This window comes from Mandrillus leucophaeus, unplaced genomic scaffold (assembly GCF_000951045.1).
Source record: "Mandrillus leucophaeus isolate KB7577 unplaced genomic scaffold, Mleu.le_1.0 Scaffold15, whole genome shotgun sequence".
Lineage (NCBI taxonomy): Eukaryota > Metazoa > Chordata > Mammalia > Primates > Cercopithecidae > Mandrillus > Mandrillus leucophaeus.
This window is the reverse complement of record NW_012101476.1, coordinates 10,358,084-10,378,697: the sequence shown is the minus strand read 5'-3', so window position 1 is coordinate 10,378,697 and position 20,614 is coordinate 10,358,084. Positions and strand designations below refer to the sequence as shown.

At 52.1% G+C, this 20,614-nt stretch overlaps 1 protein-coding gene across 1 annotated transcript; it reads right to left on the bottom strand.

The window, feature by feature from the left end:
• Nucleotides 1-339: 339 nt before the first annotated feature.
• CALML5 (calmodulin-like 5) lies at nt 340-1,161 on the bottom strand. The gene has a single exon (XM_011974929.1). It carries the CDS (start codon nt 1,033-1,035, stop codon nt 595-597), a length of 441 nt encoding a protein of 146 aa, XP_011830319.1. The 5' UTR covers nt 1,036-1,161; the 3' UTR covers nt 340-594.
• Nucleotides 1,162-20,614: the final 19,453 nt, after the last annotated feature.

The window sequence follows — 20,614 nt, the reverse complement described above, 5'->3', positions numbered from 1 at the left end:
TGTTTGTGCAGGACACGTGCCCAGGTCCTCACCAGCAGCTCAGGCGGAGCCTGGAGCCAGAGACACCGCCCAGCACCATCCTCACACATCCTCTGCCCACCTGCCCTCTACTTTGCCTCAGGGGTGGCAGGAGGTGCCCCTGGGGCCTGCTCCAGGCGGTTTTCACACCGCAGGTGAGAGGGGTGGGCTGGGAGAGGGGTGGGCTGGAAGGAACCCTGGAAGCTGGTGGGGGCCCCCGGAGGCCGCCGGCCCACAAACACCAGGCACACATGGGACTCGGCAGTCCTTTATTTAGATCAATGCGGGGCTGAGGGACCCTCAGGGCAGGCCCGAGCTGGGGAACCCCATTCCACTGCAGGGCAAAGGGGGACCAGGCCCAAGGAGGCCACCTTCTGCCCAAGGTCTGCAGGCAGAGAGGGGCTCGCAGGCGGCCGAGGGCGCCGCATCCAGGCCCTGGAGCGCAAAGCCTTCCTCCCGGGGGAGGCAGTTTCCCATCCACCGACCAGGTTTCCCTGGAGAGTCCCAGCACAAAAGCAGCAGCGGGCGGCGGCCCTGAAGGCTCAGAGCGCAGCGGGGGGACACAGGCGGGGAGCCTCACTCCTGGGTGAGCATCCTCGCGAACTCCTCGTAGTTCACCCGCCCGTCCTGGTCCACGTCGGCCTCGCGGATCATGGCATCCAGCTCCTCCTGCGGCAGCGGCTGCCCCAGCCCCGCCATGGCCTGCTTGAGCTCGTCCACGGTGATGTGGCCATCGCCGTCCTGGTCGAAGGCGCGGAAGGCGACCTGCAGGTCCTCCCGGCCGGCGTTGGCCTTCTTCGCCGCCGCCAAGAACTCCTGGAAGCTGATTTCGCCGTCGCCGTCGCTATCAACCTGGGAGATGAGTTTCTTTAGCTCGGCATCCGAGAGATTCCTGCCCAGGGCCCGCATCACCGGGCCCAGCTCCTGGGCACTGATGAAGCCGTCTCCATTCGTGTCAAACCTGGAGAAGGCGGCTTTGTACTCGGCCTCCTGCTCAGGAGTCAGCTCACCGGCCATGCCTGCGTCCCCTGCACCTGGCGGGGCCTCCGAGTTGCTGCCCACCGGCCCTCAACCTGCTGCTCTCAGAGCTCCTGGTCCAGAGCTCAGGCAGCCACAGGGATCCGGGCAGCGTCTGTCCCAGGCAGCTCTGACTTGGCATGGGAACCCCCTCCTTTTCTGCAATCGGAACAAAGGGAGGAGGAAGGCTCCCCACCCTCCAAATGCCCTGGGGTGAGAGCCTCCTCCCAGGGAGGGACAGATCCACTGCAGACAGGAAATGCAGGAATGGGAGTGGGAGGGCTGTCGGGCTCCAGGTGGGAACTGCGGTGGGGTCGGGGTATGGGGGTATGGGATGGCTAGCCTGCCAACCCCTCCTGGCCTTGATAGCAACCCCCTCCCTCCAGGAACATTCTGCCCAGGGGATAGTTTCCCCTGCAGCTGATTCTCGGAGATCCTGACCAAGCCAAGGGGTTCAAGACAGCTTCTCCAACTTCACAAAGACAGAGACTGGACAGGGAGGTGGCTTGAAGAGGCTCCCTCAGGGGCACAGCGGGCCCCAGTGTTTGCTGTTTCCGTACCCCTCTCTCCAGCGCTACTGCCTAGCTCTTGCCCTGAGGCTGGGGCTTGTGGAAGGGAAGTGGGTGGTAGCGTTGATTCTGCCAGGGCACAATTGCGGGCATCATGAGATTCCCAGTCCAGGGTCTAGAGACAGAGGATGGGGCTCACTGCCTTTAACTTCGAGGAAGCAAGGCACCAGGGCTGCCTTCAGAGCCATAGCCCTTGCTGAGATGTTGTGTATCAAGTGAACATGTGATGTGCGGTTGCAGAGGCCAGGGAAAGACTTTTTGTCTCCCCAGAATACTCCCTTCTAGCTCAGGGATTCCTACAATTCAGTTCCATCCCCAAGTCCAAGGTTCCCTGTGCAGACACCCTGGGAGCTGAGTGGCAGGCGTTCCATCCACAGGGCGTCAAACAGCTACAGCTGGAGTTTTGCTGTGGTGAGACACGGGAGGTCTCAGTGCCCAGCATACCCCAAAGGTGCAGGCAGAGGGGCAGGAGGATGCAGAACAGGTGGCTGCCATCAAACTTGGCCTTCCTTGTGGTTTTACTAAGCATCAGCCCTAAGCACAAAAACCCATCTGGGAACCTACTGGGGCTCTCAGTCTGATCTGTTCTCTGGAAGGAAACCCCCAGGGCCACTTGCCTTGAGAAACTTTTAGAGCAACAGCTAAGCTTTTGGGGGACCATCCCCAAGTCCTTCCACTGATGTGACCTACAGTTGTGAGGGGACATTTGCCTTGGAGTCCCCAAGATGCCTTTTTCAAGCAAGTCTCCTCTAATCTCCACAGATTCTCATTCTTCTCCCCAACCCCTGCCCGTACCTAAGGAACAAACTCCTTTATTCCCCTGAGAAAGTTTATACATTCCACCTCCCTCCTGTTCAACCCATGAAATAGACCAGGTACCCTCTCCTTCCCTAAAGTGCAGCCAGACAAACACCTCCCAGCCCCTTGGTGCTGCACACATTCCCCAAGGGAAGCCGGAGGCTGGGGTGCCCAACCACTCACCCCATGACCCACAGCTCGGTCCCCCAGGGCCACGCAAGGGGCAAACCAGGCAGAGCAGTGAGAGGAGGGAAGATGCCCCAGCCAGCCCTGGTGTGGCAGCTGCTCCCTGAGCTGTGCGCAAGGGGCCAGAGGGAGGTGTGAAGTGCTGGGAAGAACCGCAGCAGAGAGAGAGGCTGAGGTTTGCGGAGAGGGAGCTCCGGGGACCAGGTGAAAAAGAGAAGGTCACGGTCAGCAGGGAGAGGCAAGCAAGGGGGTCACCCCACCGGAGTTCAGGGGCACCCAGCATAGAGAAAGAGATGCAGAGAGGAGTGTCCCAGTTGTCTAACTCATTTTATAAAGCTATCTTGAAGATTTTCTAGCTCACCTCAGTGGTGGAATAATACAGAGACCTCAATAAATATTGAGCAACAAATTTCTCAATGAAATTGATAACCGGTTTGGAATGGAGAACATGGGTCCAGCCAGGAGAACAGAGAAGCATCCTGCCTGGTGAGGGGCCCAGGGAGGGCGGGACTCTTAATAGCTGGATTCAGCCCAGCTCCTTGTTTTATTTCCTTAAAGAATACCTGAAGATTTAAATCTATATTTGAAATTTCCTTTCCTTCTCATCTTGTTGTTGGGACCTGTGATTAAAATCCAAATGTTTAATAATTATTTCATGTCATTTTCCACGGGTATTAAATACTACTTTGCAAGCAATATTAGGAGCCTTGAGCTCCCGGTTCCAGTTTTGTCAGTGATGTGGAAATGTGTGTCTCAATATCCGCATCTATAAACTAGGACGATGCACCCACCGTATCTGATTGGAGTGTGTAGGATCAGGTTATTAGGTACAGAGCCAGCAGCAGGTGTTATTATTCTATGATAAACCTCATGGTCAATAACAAGCTGGTTCATGTTTGATGTCAACCAACACTGGGGAAAAACATCCACTTGAAGGGGAATCTCACGATTTTGTGATTATATGTCTTTTGATTGAACTGAAAAATTAAATTCATCTGCCTCGAGGTTTAGTTAAGTCCAACATGCCAAGGCTCAGAGCATTAGCTGACTTTCCAGTGTCAGCTCCAAACAGAGGCAGTTCCATGCAGAGCAGAAGCAGCTGTTTAGAAAAAGCCTCAGGCTGTCTCATCACGAGACGAGGCGATGGTCACTCTTCTCGCGATGTACATTTTCTGGATGGGGAGAGGCAGTGTCCCATAGGGAAAGTCCCTGGCTTCCCACTGGGTGTTTCCCCATCCGGGGTCGCTTCCTCCCTAACACATTCTCTTTTCAGGGCATGTACAAGCACTGAGATCGTTTTTTTTCATCCTCTCCTCAGCCTCCCGCCACAGTATGCGAGCCATCAGCTGCCTTGGCTCAGACTCCGTGGGTGAAGTTTCCATCCCCCTCCTCTGGGGTCTGCACCAGGGACACCACGGACAGCCATGGACAAGTGACCTGTACCACAGATGGCCTGGCACAGCCCAAATGGGGGCTCCCAAAGAGGGACGAGATGGCATTTGTTGTCAAACCTAGGCAAGCTTGGTCAAGCCCCTCTGCCCTGGCTGGTTTAGCACAGCAGCTGGGTGCAGAGCCTGGCTTTGAGGAGGGAGAAATGCCTTCTTTCTAGCTAAGGTGCATTCCCATGCGATGCCTTCTGTGTGTATCCCTGTGTGATGCAAGGGCCACGGGCATCATCCGTCCTCCACCCCATGAGGCGCCTGGAGCTGGGGTGCCCAGCCACTGGCTCCACGTCCCACAGCTGAGCTCCCCCGACCCAGGGGCCATGTGAGAAGCAAACCCAGCAGAGCAGTGAGAGGAAGGAAGATGCCCCAGCCAGCCCTAATGTAGTGGCTGCCCCTGGAGCTGTGTGTGAGGGGCCTCAGGGAGGTGCAGAAGGCTGGGAAGAACTGCAGCAGAGGAACAGGCTGAGGTTTGCAGAGAAGGAGCCGGGGACCAGGTGAGAAAGACAAGGTCGTGATCAGCACAGAAGAGGGAAGTGAGGGGGTCTGTGCCTTTGTGATTGAGTGCTGGAGGTGGGCTCTCCTCCCCTCTCCCACGCCTCTCAGCTGAGCCCCTCATGGAGACGCCAACTCTCCCTGCCACTTTGGAGGAGAAAGGAAGTCTCCTTCGCTAAGGAGAACTGAAGACATCTGCAACTTACAATGGGAAGGATGAAAACCTCTCCAAGGTGGCTGGACAAGTCCCCAGAGGCAGGAAGGAGAGAGTTACCATCAGTCATGGGACTGCCTTGTGCATTCGCTGTGTGCACGTGTTTTTGTGTGTGTATGTATATGTGTATTTGTGTGTGCATGTGTGTGTAGGTGTGGGTTTGTGTGTACATGTGAGCACAAGTTTGCATGTGTATGTAAGTGTGTATGCGTGTGTGTGTGTGTTGGGAGGAGATATGCAGGGTGTAGAGTGGCTGTCCTTCTGTTCAGACGAGGCCAACTCTAACTTTCACACCAGACTGACCCCAGGAACAAAACACACTCTGGCACTTCCACTACACTTTGGCTCCTCAGAGTGGAGAAACCAGTCAAACAGGCCTTGGAACCTCAGCCGGCGCAGAAACTCCTCACACTCCTGTGTTTGCAGAAACTGATCTCACCTGGCACCTATACTGTCTCCACAGTGTTGGCACGTTGGCACGGCCCTGACCTTCTCTGGGGACAGGGCAGCCCCAGGGAAATGAGAAGGGCCTGTGTGGAGGGTGTGATCTGTGGAAGAGAACACCGGGGACCCAGCTTCACAAAGCTCATCTCCCTTGCGATTATCCTCAGCAATGAGAAATAGAAATGGTGAGCGATTGTGCTGGCTTCACAGGCAATCAGCTCCGAGCCCCCTTTCCTGGGTACTCCTAGACACCACACACCTCCCCTGCACACAGCACACCTCCCCTACACACCACATACCTCCCCTACACACCACGCACCTCCCCTACACACCATGCACCTCCCCCACACACCACGCACCTCCCCTACACACCACGCACCTCCTCTACACACCACGTACCTCCCCTACACACCACGCACCTCCCCTACACACCACGCACCTCCCCTACACACCACGCACCTCCCCTACACACCGCACATCTTCCCAACAGCGTGTGGTCAGATCACTGGGGGTTAGCTCCTGGCTTCTGCACTTTGCTACCTGTGTGGCCTGGGTGAGCTGCTTCACCCCCAAACACTGCATGCCTCTCTGGTGAAGAAGATGGTACTAGCGCCTGCCTCATAGGAGCCTTGAGAGGGTGAAAGCCCTGCAGGAGAGCCTCCTCCCAGCACCGCTCGAGAGCAGGCACTCAGTAGGCAGAAGCCGCCGCAGAGCTCCTGCACCCCCGGCCTGCGCCAGCTCTCTGCTGGGTGCCATGCCAGGCTGCTTCCTGGCCAAAGCAGAAGTATCCTCACTGCAGACCCGGGTGGCAATTCTAAGTTCTCAGGGCTGCAGCTGAGTGGAGAAACACCTGATTTCACTGATGCCATGGACAGTATCGACCTTGCTGTCCACTGCACTCTGGGGCCCCCCACATGGTCCACGTGTGTGGAACACGCTTGACAGAGGCTCATAATTCCACAGGAAATCATCACAGGGTGAGGACTCGGAAGGTGGAGAGCTTGTTCTAATCTAGATTCCTGTCCAATCAACGGTGTGATTCTTGGGCTACAACAACCTGAAGTCACGCCAGGGGGTTCCCTGGGCATAGGGCAGAGGCCCCCCCACTCCCTCTCCTGGAGAGGATGCTTATGCATTCTCAGGTGAGGAGAGGCTCTGGGGCTGGCGTGGGTTGCTATTTATCCAATGCCCGCAATCTGTCGAGACTTGCTGGGCTAGTTGGCAAGGGCAGTCCTCCCCCAGACTCTTACCCATCAATGACACACCTGAGAACCTGGCAAGACACACCTGGCTCTGTGTCCCACACCCGGAGCCTGTTCATCTGTCCCCATCCCCTTGCCCTGATTATCCAACACCTCCTGGATAAGTGTCTTGGGAGAGGTACTTATCCGAGAACTGAAACATTTCAACTCGGACCGTATTGGATGGAAATATAAGGTGGATTACATGTTTTATTCCCCATCATTTTAAACAAATTAGATGGAGTATAATCCCAGTGGTTTAAAATGATGCACGGGGCCCTCCATTCACTGCACAGAGGTTTGCATGGCGTCTGCCGTGCGTGACACGCTCCTGGTTCGCGGCATTTCCCAGGTGATCCTTCCCACCTGCTGTCGTGGGGTAAGTGGTCCCTCTCCCTCTCCCGTGGGTCTTCTCAGCGCGTCCTGAGCTCCTCTTCATTTCACAGCTACTATTGGCAGAACTTAAGGCATAACTCGGTTGTCAGGAAAACATATCAGCAGCTTTCGTCTAAAATCAGTAATAAAGCAATGGTTCTGAGGGTGGTGCTCAGGACTGCCAGTGTATTTCCGGATTCAGGACCATATTCTGAAGCGTGAAGATTGCCATGAGCCTGAACGCTGGACAAGATCAGGGATTATCATGATCCTGTTCATTGCTATAACACACATATATACAAAAACCCATTGGGGAAGTTTAGACCTAAACAACTAAATGCAAGTAGATGGATGTGCAAAGTGAGAGGCGAGAGAGAAGTATATTTGAATAATCCTGGAAACCCAGAAGTTCTCAAAGAAAAGGTAGATATATTTGACTACCTATAAAAAAGGTTAAAACTTTTGTATGAGCAGCAAAAAAAGACTATATCTAGATAAAGCAAAATGATGGATCTTGGGGGAAATGATAAATACACAAATGATTTTGTATATAAAGAGCTCTAAAATTGTTAAAACTACAACAATAACAATTCAATAGAAAAATAAGCCAAGGATATAAAGAGCCAGTTCACAGGACAGCAAATTCAAATGACCAAGAAACAGTAAAAGATGCTAAAATTCGGCAGTAGAGGAGGAAGTGCAAATTAAAATAATAATGAGGCATCATTTCATGCCCAATCTAGCTGGCAAAAACTGAATTAATTAAAATACCTACTTCTAGAGAAGATGTGAAGAAATTGTTATCATTCCACATTGCTGGTGAAAAGGTCAAATGTGGCAGCTTTATTCTAAGCAGTCTGGCATGTGTCATGTGTTACAAAGAGTAACAGGATTATACATGTATAAACAAAAATCTAGGATATTAATATGGGTTACAGAGACACCAATATGCAGAAAAGGGCATGAAAAGATGAAAAAGGCTGAATGATATGGCCATTGTGTGTGTGTGTGTGTGTGTGTGTGTGTATACAAGAAACTGGATAAAACATTTTTAAAGGACCTTTGTTTTGTTAAGTATTTCCTATTTATTTTTATTTTTATTTTTCCTTTTTTTTTTTTTTTTTTGATACAGTGTCTTGCTCTGTCACCCCAGCTGGAGTGCAGTGGCACAATCTTGGCTCACTGCAACCTGTGCCTCCCGGGCTCAAGCAATCCTCCCACCTCAGGCTCCCGTGTAGGGCCCATTCCAGGGAGAGCTGGAGACAAGGAGGCCCTCGGCTTAGGAGCTCTGGTTGCATCCACTGTAGAGGAGGTCAGGAATCCCTACCTCTTCCTGCTATGGGGCTGCTGCAAGAAGCGAATGGGAAAGTGCCTGTAGCCTGCAAGTCACCCTACAAAGGCAAGGGACCAGTCTTCCCTCCCATTGTGAGTTCTACCCTCTTGAGACCCCACGTCCCACCAGCAGCTGCAGGTGCCTGGCCAGTGGCCCGTCCAGTAAGTGGGTGGCCGCTCAGAGGCTTTTGGGAAGCAACGCCTCCGTGCCATGGCTCTTCATACCCGGACGGTGCCGAGCAAGGAGACGACGGCCCTGGGGTCCAAGAGGGGCCAGGAAAGCAAGAGAGATGTGAGTTTGTGGTCAGAGAGGAAAGGAGGCGGGCGCCATGCAGGACCATAGGGCCGTCTGTGGAGGACAGGGCTGGCCAGACGGTGTCCTCTCCCCCTGGCACTTGCTCTACTCTGCGCTTACCATTGGACACATGGGGCTGGCAGAGACAGGAAGGGCACTGGCTTTGACTCAGCAGAGCAGTGAGCCTGGGAGAGCCGCCTCCTCCCTCTGGCCTGACAGCAGCCCAGTGCCTACGCTCCACTCCTACTGACCTCACAGGCTCGGTCCCCTCGACAGGGTCCTCGGCGTAGTTCCAGGGGACGGTTGGCCACTCCCCGCTCTTAAGAGCTCTTTCCAAGGGAAACCTGTCCTGTGGGAGCCAGCCCGTCTGCAGGGATTGATGTGCATCCCCTCCAGGCCAGAGCAGGTCCCGGCACCAAGCTCAGCTGCAGGGTGCCCTGGGTGGGGCTGTGTCCTGGGAGGAGAGCAGGGCTGCCCCAGAGAAGGAAGAGGGAGAAAAGGACAGGAGTGACCTGCCCATACAGGCTCCGTAGAGGGGAGCCCAGAGACAGGAACCTGGACTACCAGCAAGTCTGACCCCGTGTCTATAGTGGAAATGAATTTGGGTCCCACAGGAGGCCACTGGTGGAGGTGAAGCCTGCAATGGCCAGGGGGACTGAGGGCAGGAAGATCCCCTCCTCAAACCACCCTTCTGCCCTCCCACCCAGCCTCCCTCTCCAGGCCTCCCCACACTGCACCCTGTCCTCCCAGGACCCCCTTACCACACCCGTCTCAAGCCATCCAGATGCAAGCAGCCCCCTAAAGCAGCTCTGCCCTCCCGTGGGCCACGACTGCCCTCCTGCACCCACAGCACTTTGCCCCGACCTCCCGGGGGGATGCCTGTGTACCTGTTGCCTCCCCCACCTACTGGGCTGAGGTCCAGCCGCAATGCAGGGGTGCTCTCCCTGCCACCCTTGAACTGGTCGGGGCTGGTCACAGACAATACTTTGAGGAGTCAGGCACGCTGACTGAGTAACCTCACGGGGCCCCTGGTGGAGCCACCCTTCACCCGAGGCCCAGCCTTGCAGGGTCCAATGCACGTGGACTGGTTGGCAGATGCTGGCTCTGGGCTCAGAAGCAGGGAAAAGGCAGCGGGGCAAACCAGGGCTTCCAGGCAGGAGACCCAGTCCTGCTCCTCCTCTCGGCTCAGTGTCTGCATTTGCCAGTGGCCTGTGGAAACCTTTGACCCTTTCTTTGGTCCTGGGATTTTCTGAGTGTGCAGTGAGTGGCTTGAGGAGAAGAAATATGCTTCCAGGTAAACATGCCCTCAGCTGGCGTGGACACGCCCACCAGCCATTCACAAGCCTTTCCTCCTGTGCCTGCAGCCAGGCCCAGGGCAGCCTCAGGGTGAACCCCCATTTCAAAGCCAGGGAAGCCAGGGAATGAAAAGAAGGAGCTGCCCCTCGTAAGGGAGGCTGGAATCAAAATACATGCCCGAGACTCATGTGGTGTTCGTCCCACACCGGCTGCCCTGGGTCCAGGCGCTTCCTCAGGCGCATCTGGCTCCTGATCCCAACTAGGGTTTGACGGCTCCTTGGGCGCCTCTTTCCCGCCCACCCCGACCATTACCCAGGGTCCATCCCCACTGGACTTGGACATCTTTAAAACCCCACTTCCGAGGACTCTACGCCTTCTCCACAAATATGTTTTCAGGTCTCTTCTTGGATCCCCCGGCTCTTGGGTGGAGGTTTAATTGTAAAAGATACACACATATTTGCTGTTCTTTTCCAGCACTAAATCTTCCCCAGCTGCTACATCCCACTTTCTTATCAACCCAGGTGTCCTCTGCCACTCACCCCCAACACCAGTTTTACTCTTTCTGTTCTTTTCTAGGACAGGCTGTGCTCCCACACCCCCTTCTCCTCAACTGGGTGACATTTAAGAAGCGCTGGCGTTTCTGCTGGCCCAGAGGCTGGGACGTCCTGGACCTGGCTGGCCGGATCTCCTCCTCCCTCCTCCCTTGGGATAAGATGCCCACAGCCCTTTCTGCACCACTGTAGCTTGCCTTCCCTCTCCTTCCAACAGTCTGGTTCAGTCAACCACGGCTTTCCTAGCACCGGGGCTGTTTCTCCTTCCTGCTTCCTTCTCTCGGGAAGTTGCTTCTTCCCTGTTCTGGAGCTTCAAATTGGCTTTTGCCGGTTCATGAGAAGTCACTAGTTCATAACGAGTTCATGAGGGCGGGACATTGATATGATGTCCTCAAGTTCCCCAGACACAGAACAACTCTGTGCTGTGTGTACCCCAGCCCTGGAGTTCGTGCCACCCTCTGCGGTGGGGTTTCCGAGAATCCCCTCCACCAGGGCTTAGTAAAGTCAGCTGCCATCAGCTTTATCCTTTACTTCAACATGCATTGCAGCCTGGCCACACCTCAGTGACCAAACTGGGCAGAACCACATCGAAGCCACCGCTGCCCCGGTTACCTGAGGAGGACAGGCAATGTGCACCTGCCCTTTCTATGTGCCAGGCGCTGTGCTAAGGGCTTTGATGCATGACCTCATTCTTCCTCTCCTTTTATTGTTATTAAAATAAGAGTAAGCAGATGAAGCAATTGAGGCTTAGTGAGGTCACAAAACCAGTTCATCAAAGAGGTAGAAATGCAAATCTAGGTTTGCCTGATGCCAGAACCCAGGCTCTTATCCAGGGCACCATAGCGTCTGCTCATTATCTGATAGCTTCATCTTTCCTTCATAAGTCATCGAAGACAAAACTCAGCTCCAGCAGCCCCTGGCTCGACGGCAAGGCTTTCTAGCACAGAAGCCCAGCTCAAGGCCCCAGCGTTGTCCCACACCCCCAAGTGGAGAAGCACATTCACAGCTTCACCAGGCCTAGCACGGGCAGGGGCCTGCGGAGGTGGCAGGGAGTGGGAGAAAGAGCACTGGCCGTGCCAGAAAGAGGTGGCAATTCAGGCCTGGCTCTGCCTCCCACCAATTATGTCCTTTGGAAACACACTTAACCGCATGAGTCAGTTTTAAATTTTTATTTTATTTTATTTTATTTGAGATGGAGTCAGACTGGAGTACAGTGGCACGATCTCGGTTCACTGCAACTTCTCAGGTTCAAGCGATGCTCCTGCCTCAGCCTCCCGAGTGGCTGGGATTACAGGCACATGCCACCACACCCTGCTAATTTTTGTATTTTTAACAGAGACAGGGTTTTATCATGTTGGTCAGGCTGGTCTCGAACTCCTGGCCTCAAGTGATCTGCCCGCCTCAGCCTCCCAAAGTGTTGGAATTACATGCATGAGCCACCACGCCCGGCAGTTTTAAAATTCTAATGCGGTCATCTGGTTACTGTACATTTCTATGAAATACACTTGTATGAAATCCTTGGAAGCAATTTCACCAAGAACTCACTATCATCTTGGTCAGTCTCTATTTATGTAAGTCTATCATTATCTTATCTTCCGGAACATTCTGCGACAAGCTGCCTTGGCCTTCTCTCTTCCTTGGTAACTCGGCTTCTCTAGGTTAAAAATCTCTTTACTTGAGTTTTGACTTCTACCTCCTACTTTCTTGTAAGTTTCTCCTTTGTGTTTTAATGTCTGTGTTCTCTGTGACACGTGTGGAAATAATGATTTGATTCCCAAAGATCACTAGCCTTACTCTTCTCGAAGAGCTTTCTTTGCCGGTTTTTGTTTGTGTTTGTTTTGTTCTTAGCATGTCTGACTACTTTCTGGCATCTTAAAAAGAGAGCCGCGCTTCCTCGAGCCCCTCTTTTGTTACCGTGTTAATATCTTTCTATTCTGATGGGAGTTGTCTCATCCTGCCGTGGCCCCTGCCAAATACATCAGCTGGATTCTATTACTATCTATTATTTGATTCTATTACTATACACATATGTCTCGCTTTGACACATCGCACACTCGCGTTTTCCTTGCCCATAGTCCTCGTGGATATTGGCCCGTTTTCCTTTCTTCAGCACATCCCGGGGTGTGATCACTTACAGTCAAAGCAGCGCTTAGAACTCCAGTCCTCTAAACCCACTTGAAATATTTGGATTCACCTTCCTGTTGTGTTTGTTTCCCAAGCTAGAACATTTTCTCCTAAGATGCGTCTGAGATTCCTTCCTCAGGGCATAGTTTATCCATATAGGATCCAGAGTTTTGCAACTCGGGGCAGCTCTTTTTCCCAGTGGCCCGCACTTTGAGCCCCAAACCTGGTTCCTTCTCCTGTCATAGGGCTTCCTTTCCACCTCCTATGAAGATGGCACCAGGGTCTTCTCCCGCCGAGCCTTCTCTTTGCAAAGGGAAGGCCACTACTGCTCATGCCTCGACTTCTCAGGGAGCCAACGCTGCTCCGTGGAGCTGTCAGTGGAGACACACCACGCTTCCTGCTGGGACCTCTCACGGGATGACAGAGAACCCGCAAATGCTGCTCTGCCACGTCCCATTAGCAGAAACACCTGTTACAGCTTCTAATCCCTCTTCGCCTAAGAACTGACCCCAGGCAGGAAGCTTTGGGGTCTGGGAAAGGACACGCGGGGTGGGAGGCAGGCATCCAGCTGGGAGTGGGTGTCAGGCACCCCCCGCACCCCGCCCGTCTCTCACCATCAGGGGTGTGACTGGACAAACCCCGGGCCTCCGCCTGTTTCTTCCCTCAGGGTGAGATCTCACACAGAACCTCCTCAGGCTCCACGTGAGAATGTCTGGGGCCTGGCAGGAAACACGACCTGTGAGCTCCTTGGCGGTGGAATTTTTCCGAAACCACCCTGAGGTCCTCGGGCCAGGCAGGGCGCTGACACAAAGTGGACTCTTAGTGCGCGCCAATTTGATGAATGATAAGGAAAGGATGGATGGCTGAATGAATGAATGAATGCATGAATGAGTGGAATTCAAAGTTCTGCCAGCATTTAAAGTCCTTTTTTTCCCCCCTCCTGGTCCATTCTCCAAAACAGAGTCCACCTTCCCTGTGGATCCGAAATGCACGTCAAACCTCATTTCCACAAATGTGGCTGCCTTCAGGTCTGTGCCGGACGCACCTCGGTGGAATTCCTAAGAAGGTTCCCATGGAGAGCTTCCTTCCCTGGAGCCTGCGACGTGCAACCTCAGAGCCCCTGCTCCCCGCTCCCCTCCAGGAAGCCGTGTGTGGGCTCTCCTCCGGTCCGTCCATTCTCTTCTTTCCCCTGCAGGGTTCTCCGCCCTGACCGTCATTCCTTCAGGACTCCCTGGAGCCAGGAATGGCAGGAGAATCTGGGAAAAGCAAGCGGCCCCACAGAAGCCCTTTCTCCTCCCGGTTCCTTCTCGTTTCCTCCCTTCTTGCCTCCAGTTCTCTACCAAGCTCCCCTCGCGGCAGAGACTCACCCGTGGTGTGTCCTCAGCCGAACTGGGCAGAAAAAGCTCAGAGCCTCGCACACCCCGTTTCCCTCATTTCCTCTCTAATGGCCTTCTTCACTGAGTTCTCTTCGGACACCCACCCCTCACTCCCACCCCTTCCTCACCGTGGGCACCTGCCACCCTTCCGAGGGCCTCCCCGTGGGGAAGCAGCAAATCCGGCCTTGCGCTGGCAGACTTGCTCAGTCTCAGGCGAGGGCCTTTCTGCCTCCTTCCTGCGCCTTTAGAGATGAGGTCAGAAGCTGTCTGTTCTCTTCATTTTACACATGCAGAAATGGATACACAGAAACACCAAGAGGTTTGGACTGAACCGTGTCCCCCTCAAATTCATAGGCTCAAGTCCTGCCCCTCCATGGGATGGTATTTGCAGCGGGTGAGACGGGGTGGGGCCCCATAGAAGTCATCTTACAAATGAAAAGTGTATCCCCCAGTGACACAAAATAATAGTGACTATTTATGGAGCTCTTAGGACGTCAGAGGCCTGACCACTCTTTGGAGTCCTCTCATGTCTTAATTCATGTCACTCTGGTCACCCTCTGACCTGGACGCTGCCACGATGCCCATTGTACACATAAGGACCTGAGCCATGAAAGCTGTGATTTGCATGATGCATATGAAACAGTTGAAAGCAGAGGTGGGGAAAGGAAGGCGGCCGGGTTCCCTCCCCCCCACACACCTCTCGAAGGACCTCTGCAGAACTCAACAGTTTCGAAGAGCAGAGTTTAAAACCACAGCAGTAAGTAACTAAGGCAGGATCTGAAGAAATGGTGAAATGGGAGCTGCATTTTGCTGAATCCCTTTGCCTGCTTTAAATATCTCATCAGGGTACTGAGTCCACGCCCTAAACCCTTCTACCTTCTCCACACATCCCACACTTACCCGCAGGCAACCCATTGTCACAGGGATGCTTGAGTCACATGTGTGGGGACAAACTCATGCACACGCACGTGCACGCCTTCCTGTATTAAATGCTAAGGTTTGCTTCTGAAGCATAAACTTCAAAGGCTGGAATTGGGAACAGAAGCTCTTCCTGCTGCTTGGGAAACTCCTTATCCTTCAAGGAAGATCAACTTGTTCTCTGGGAGATAATTATCTTGCCCCTTTGGTTGTAGAGGCTTAAAGTAACAAATTGTCCTACTTAGCTAATCATCAAATGCATCTTGGTATAAAAAGATCTGTAGCATGTGGCTAAGCCCCTCAATGACATCCTCCTACTTCTTTTTTTTTTTTTTTTTTTTTTTTTTTTGAGACAGAGCCCCGCTCTGTCATCCAGTGCCTGGAGTGCAGAGGCACCATCTCGGCTCACTGCAATCTCTACCTCCTAGATTCAAGCAATTCTCCTGCCTCAGCCTCCCAAGTAGCTGGGATTAGAGAGATGGGCCACCACACCTGGCTAATTTTTGTATTTTTAGTAGAAACGGGCTTTCACTATGTTGGCCAGCTGGTCTTGAACTCCTGACCTCGTGATCCGCCTGCCTTAGCCTCCCAAAGTGCTGGGATTACAGGCGTGAGCCACAGCGCCCGGCCCATATTTTCTGTCATTTTTTTCAAAACATCAAGCATCAGGTTTGAAAGGTCAGTGGATCATACAACTGAAGCTCTCCCAGAGTAAATCCCCCATTCTCCCTCCCCCATCCCCCCATCCCCTCTCCTCCCTCTGCCTCTGTCCAGGCCCTTCACTTGCACCTCTCACCACCCACCACCCCCCAGCACAGGCAGGGCAGTGAGTGAGCTCACTGTGAGCTGTTGGGGAAAGTTCTAATCCCTGCATATTTCACAAGAAATAACCCTCTTCCCAGGAAAGTAACAAGTCCAAGAATAGATTTTTTTTATTTTAGTATTTGGCTGCTTTTATCATGAGACCTATTACTGGTCTGCATTGGTTTAGGGCTGATCATTTAATCCTGGTTTAATCTCACTTGCTGTCAGGCCACGTTAATGCCTCTTACTTGGCCCTTTGCGAAATGCATCCATGGAGGTGCTCAGCAAGGCTCCGGAGCTGACCTCTGCAGCCGAGGCAGCCGCAGAACTCCATTGTGCTGAGAAGGCAGCTCTTGCATGGCAGGATAGCCCAGGGCTACCTGCTGCAAACTGCAAGACCTGATGTGGGGACCTGCCCAGGACGGTCTCCGTACAATCCCATTGTTTGGCTTGGGGGCCCATGGTGCAGGTGAGGCCCCCAACCATGCAAGAGGACCGCCTGTATGTGATGACCAGGCAAGAGGCCGTGCAGGGCCCTGCAGGCTTCGGGGAGCATGCTTACATGCCAGCTTTTCACATGATGATCTATCAGATTTCAATTAAACCAATCGCTGCTCTGTTCCAGAACAGTGGTCTCCTCCCTGAATGTCAACTCCAGCCCAGCCCGGGACACAGCCCTGTGTGAATCTTAAGGAGTCACCTGAGACAGAACGAAAGTTACCCAAAGAGCTGAGTCAGGCAGCACATCTGAGCCAGAGCTGAGCCAACACAGCACAAAGGAGGCTTTCAAGAGACAGTAGGAAAGGAAGGCCCAGGGCCCATGGTCCTGCAGGAAATCCCTCCATCTGTGGGGAAGCAGTGAGGCTGACTGAGAAAGGGTGCTTTCACCCCATGGTCAATGGGAGATGGAGTATAGAGCAAAGCATATCAATTTTCCGGTCAATCCGGGCCTTGGGAAGCAAAAGGAAGCTGCAGTATCTGGTCAATTCCACAGGCAGGACACAGATAGCATTGCCGTCCTCATACACGTTTCATCAGCATCTCCGGTAGCTCATCTTCACGTCCTCCATCTCCATTTGGTTGCTGTTGCACATTGGAGTGTGAACTGCAAAAATCCCAGATTGACAACATATCTTGTGCAGGCCCTACAAATCCAGGCACATCTGACAATTTCCAGAAGACTGGAAGGGAGCTCATGATGGAAAGTCGCTGGTAGGAAGTTTGGATGCTGGGAACAAAGACCCCAAAGTCCAGGCAGGCAAACAGGCCAAATGAAAAGACAGCCCAAGAAAAGAAGTAGCCAAGGAGTTTGCTCTGTGATGAGTTGTGGGGAGCGTGGGGGCTCCTAGCAGGTATTTTTTAATTCTTCCATTTGTGTGTTTCCCTGGTGATCCTACAAGTCATGTGAGGAACACGCTCCTGCCAGTGGGTGAAGGTCAAGGTCCTGATGAAGCGCTGCTGGCCATGCTCCAGGAGCGGGGCCACCCTTCCAGGCTTCTCCTTCCACCTCTTTCCTGAATCTCCCACATCCTCTTTCCACCTGGCTCCTCCAATCTGCCCTAGTTGGGCCGTCAGCTTAACTTTCAAATTCGGCTTTGAGTCTGGAGTGTCTTCCTGACCTCCACGGGTTCTTTACTAAGGAGGGAAGTCCTCTCTTCCCCTGAGACTTGCTGGCATGTACCACTTCAGCAGTTTCCTGACCTCTCTCTAAGGAGCCTGCACCAGAGGCCCTGGGTGGTGGCCGTAATAGACAGCTGGGGGTGAACACTGCGATGCACCAGAGGGCTTACAGGAAGCTGGGTGTGTGAGTCCATGCCTCCTGAGGCCTACACAACACAAATGGTATGGGGCAGGTTCTCATTCTTGCAGAGACACGAACAGAGGAGAAGCCTGGTGGTCGATGTCCACAGGTGCCAAGGTGTCCTGAGGCACCAAGTCTTAGCAGCTGCTCCCAGGGGCCAGCATGGAGGTCTCCAGCCGCCACTGAGCCACATGGCAAATGAGGACAGTGGGGAAGAAATAACAGACAACACAGGCAAATAAAACAGGCACTTGGGCAAGGCTGTTTGAGGGATAGCATGGAATTTTTTGAACCAGAACTTGAAGGAAGGATGAGGTTCCAACAATCCTTGTGCCATTGGAGGCAGAGCTGCTTTTTGGTGACAACATGATCCTCTTGTGCTCTGTTTACTTAGCAAATACTGATTGAAGTCGGTGAGGCAGAGGACCTGTCCTACCTGAGGAGGTCTGACAGGGAAAGAAGTCAGAAACAGCCCTGGCTCTTGTGAAACTAAGATGGGAAGGAACTGAAAGAGGGGGTAAAACAGAAGTGAGGGGAGGAGGCAGAGAGTTAATTAAAAGTGGGTATTCAGGGAAGCCCTCACAAGGAAATGGAATTTGACTTTCAACTGAGTGGCAGGGAAGGGTCAGCACTTCAAGGTTGGGGGCAGAGTGTCCAGGCAGACAGGGGACTCATGCGAAGTCACAAAAGTGGGAATCACGCTCAGGATGTTGTTCAAGGAGCAGAAAGTAGGCTGGAACATAGTCTTGAGTGGTCAACGATGGGATCACAGCGAGGAAGGTGGGAAACAATCATGGATGGTGAAGAGAGGTCTTTCTAGAATTTTGAGTAAGAAAAGACATGCATTGAATATAACATAAATAGGGAGACCACTTATGAGGCCATTGAATATTCCTGCCTCGAGGTGATGGTGGCTTGGTGCAGTGGATGAGTAAAGAAACATTTTCAAAGTAGAGCTGAATGATTGGCTTAGAAGTGCAAGAGGAAGGGAGGAATTAAATATGACTCTAGGGTTTTGTTCTGAACAATTGAATGAATCGTTTTTTAAAGAGATGGGAAGAGCCAGCTACTCAGGAGGCTGCGTTGGGAGGATGGCTTGAGCCCAGGAGGCAGAGGTTGCTGTGAGCCAAAATGGCGCCCCTGCACTCCAGCCTGGGCGACAGAGCCAAACTCTGTCTCAAAAAGAGAGCGAGAGATGAGAAGACTAGAGGAGGCAGGGATGAAGGTCAAAAAGTCTGCTTGATCACATTAGCCTGAGATGATGATTAAACATGCAAATGGAGGTGTTAGATTGGCAGCTGCATGCATGAGGTGCTTAGCAGAAAAGGTGGAGAGATTTGTACCCTACGAAGAAGCCTGTCTTGATACTTTCCTGCACTGAAAGCCATCTAAGGCAGGGCCAGTCCTGGCTTCTGTTGTCTGTTTGGCAGCTTCTGGACAAAAGGGTCAAAAACTGCATTAATGATGACCACAGAGAAAATGGAAAGGGAGGCTAGCTGTAGGAATTGGAAGATCTAGGTCCCAGTCCAAGTTCTAAACTTGCTAGTTGTCCAACTTTAATTTGTATTCATCGTCTGTGACATGGAGACATAACACAAAGGATAGTAATTGCTCAATGGATAGTAAGCAAATCCATGTCTGACATTATAAATGTAACCGTGAAACAGTAAAAGAACTAACATAACTAACTCCATTTTTGTTTAAGGGGCCTTTACCCATTCCTGCATGGATGCTAGGATAATTTTAGAGCACTGAGATAATACATAAACACAGAAATCATGTAGTTTTTGAAACGCACTCTGAGATTAAAGGTAAAGCATATAAACAATTAACTATGTTTTGTTAAAGATTTACAGGTGCCGTGTGACCTCACCAAGGACAAAGAAGTTTCCAAACTCCTCGGACCCTCAGGGGCACCCAGATATCTGCAGTCCTCGATCACCTCTTGATGCTAATCCTCCCTTCTTTACCATATCCCACTCCCATGGGAAAAAAAAAAAAAAACCCTGACCAGCCTGAAATTTTTGAGATGGTATAAAGGTTTAGAACACTAGCTCACCACCATCTCCTTTATTTGCTGACTCTCCAGATAAACCTGCTTTTCCTCCCGCCAACCCTTGTCTCTTGAGTCCAGCTTTCAAGTGGTGAGCAGCCGAAGCTGGGTTCAGTTACATAAAAGTGCTAATAATTACACTGGGGAGGAAGGAAATTGATGAGCAAATGTTAGGGCTGGTGGATGGCTTTATCAAGGAAAAGAGAGTTCAGAACCACTCAGCCACACCCATTCCAGCAGGGTCACTGGAATGGCTACAGATTGGCGAATCTTCACATCTTTATAGCACCCAGCAGGAGAGGCACATTTAAAAGTCTACTTAACAAATTCTTCTTAACAAAGGCTGTTACAATACCACTTCAGGGGGAAAAGCAAATCACCTTGGGCCTTCTGGCTTTAGGGTTTCTAGTTTTCAAAGAAAGCAGCTGCAGTTGGTGTGTGTGTGGCAGGCGGGGGTGGGGGGCAGGTCCCTTCGATCTGTATCTGTTGGGTTCTTTGTTAATACTATTCTCTGCAGGGCCAGCAACGTCCCACCAGAATTCCAGAGTCCTTACCTGACGCCTGCAGCCCCAGGGAATTCTACACCCAGTTCACAGTGTGAGTTCCAGCACTCCAGGCACCCGGCTCTCAAAGCCTGTCCATGGATCTACTCGGGAACAGGGTGTTCCAAGACCCTTCCTGAGGGCCTGGGAGGTCAAAACTATTTTCACAGTAATACCAACGTTTTTTGCCCTTTTCACTGTGTTGATATTTGCGCTGAGGTCAAAAGCAACAGGGGTAAAACCAGTGCCTTAGCATGAATTAGGAACCCTGTGCTAGGTATCATGACACTCTCCCCTGCCACGTTGTCTCACTAAATAAACAAACAAACAAAAGAGCTGGTTGCACTTAAAAATATCCTTGGAGCAGCAGAATTATTTTTATTAAATTTCAGAGCTTACTTGTACATTTTTAATAGTCTGCTGACATTGAAATGTGATGATTATCATGAGGAAAGCATTGTGTGATTGATTAAATGAGCAGCAAGGTAAACTTTTTTCATGGGACATCATTTTTGTTGGAAAGAACAGCTGATGGACAATCCACGATCACTCAGACCTAGTATTTGGCAGACATTTTTTCGAGAATGGATGAAGTGAGCCTGTCACTTCAAGGAAAACAACTGACGGTATTTGTTGGCCATTAAAAACTTTTGAGCTTCTGAATGAAAATTGGAATTTTTGAAATTTTGTATTTGTCACTGTGAACTTGAGCCTCTCCAGTAC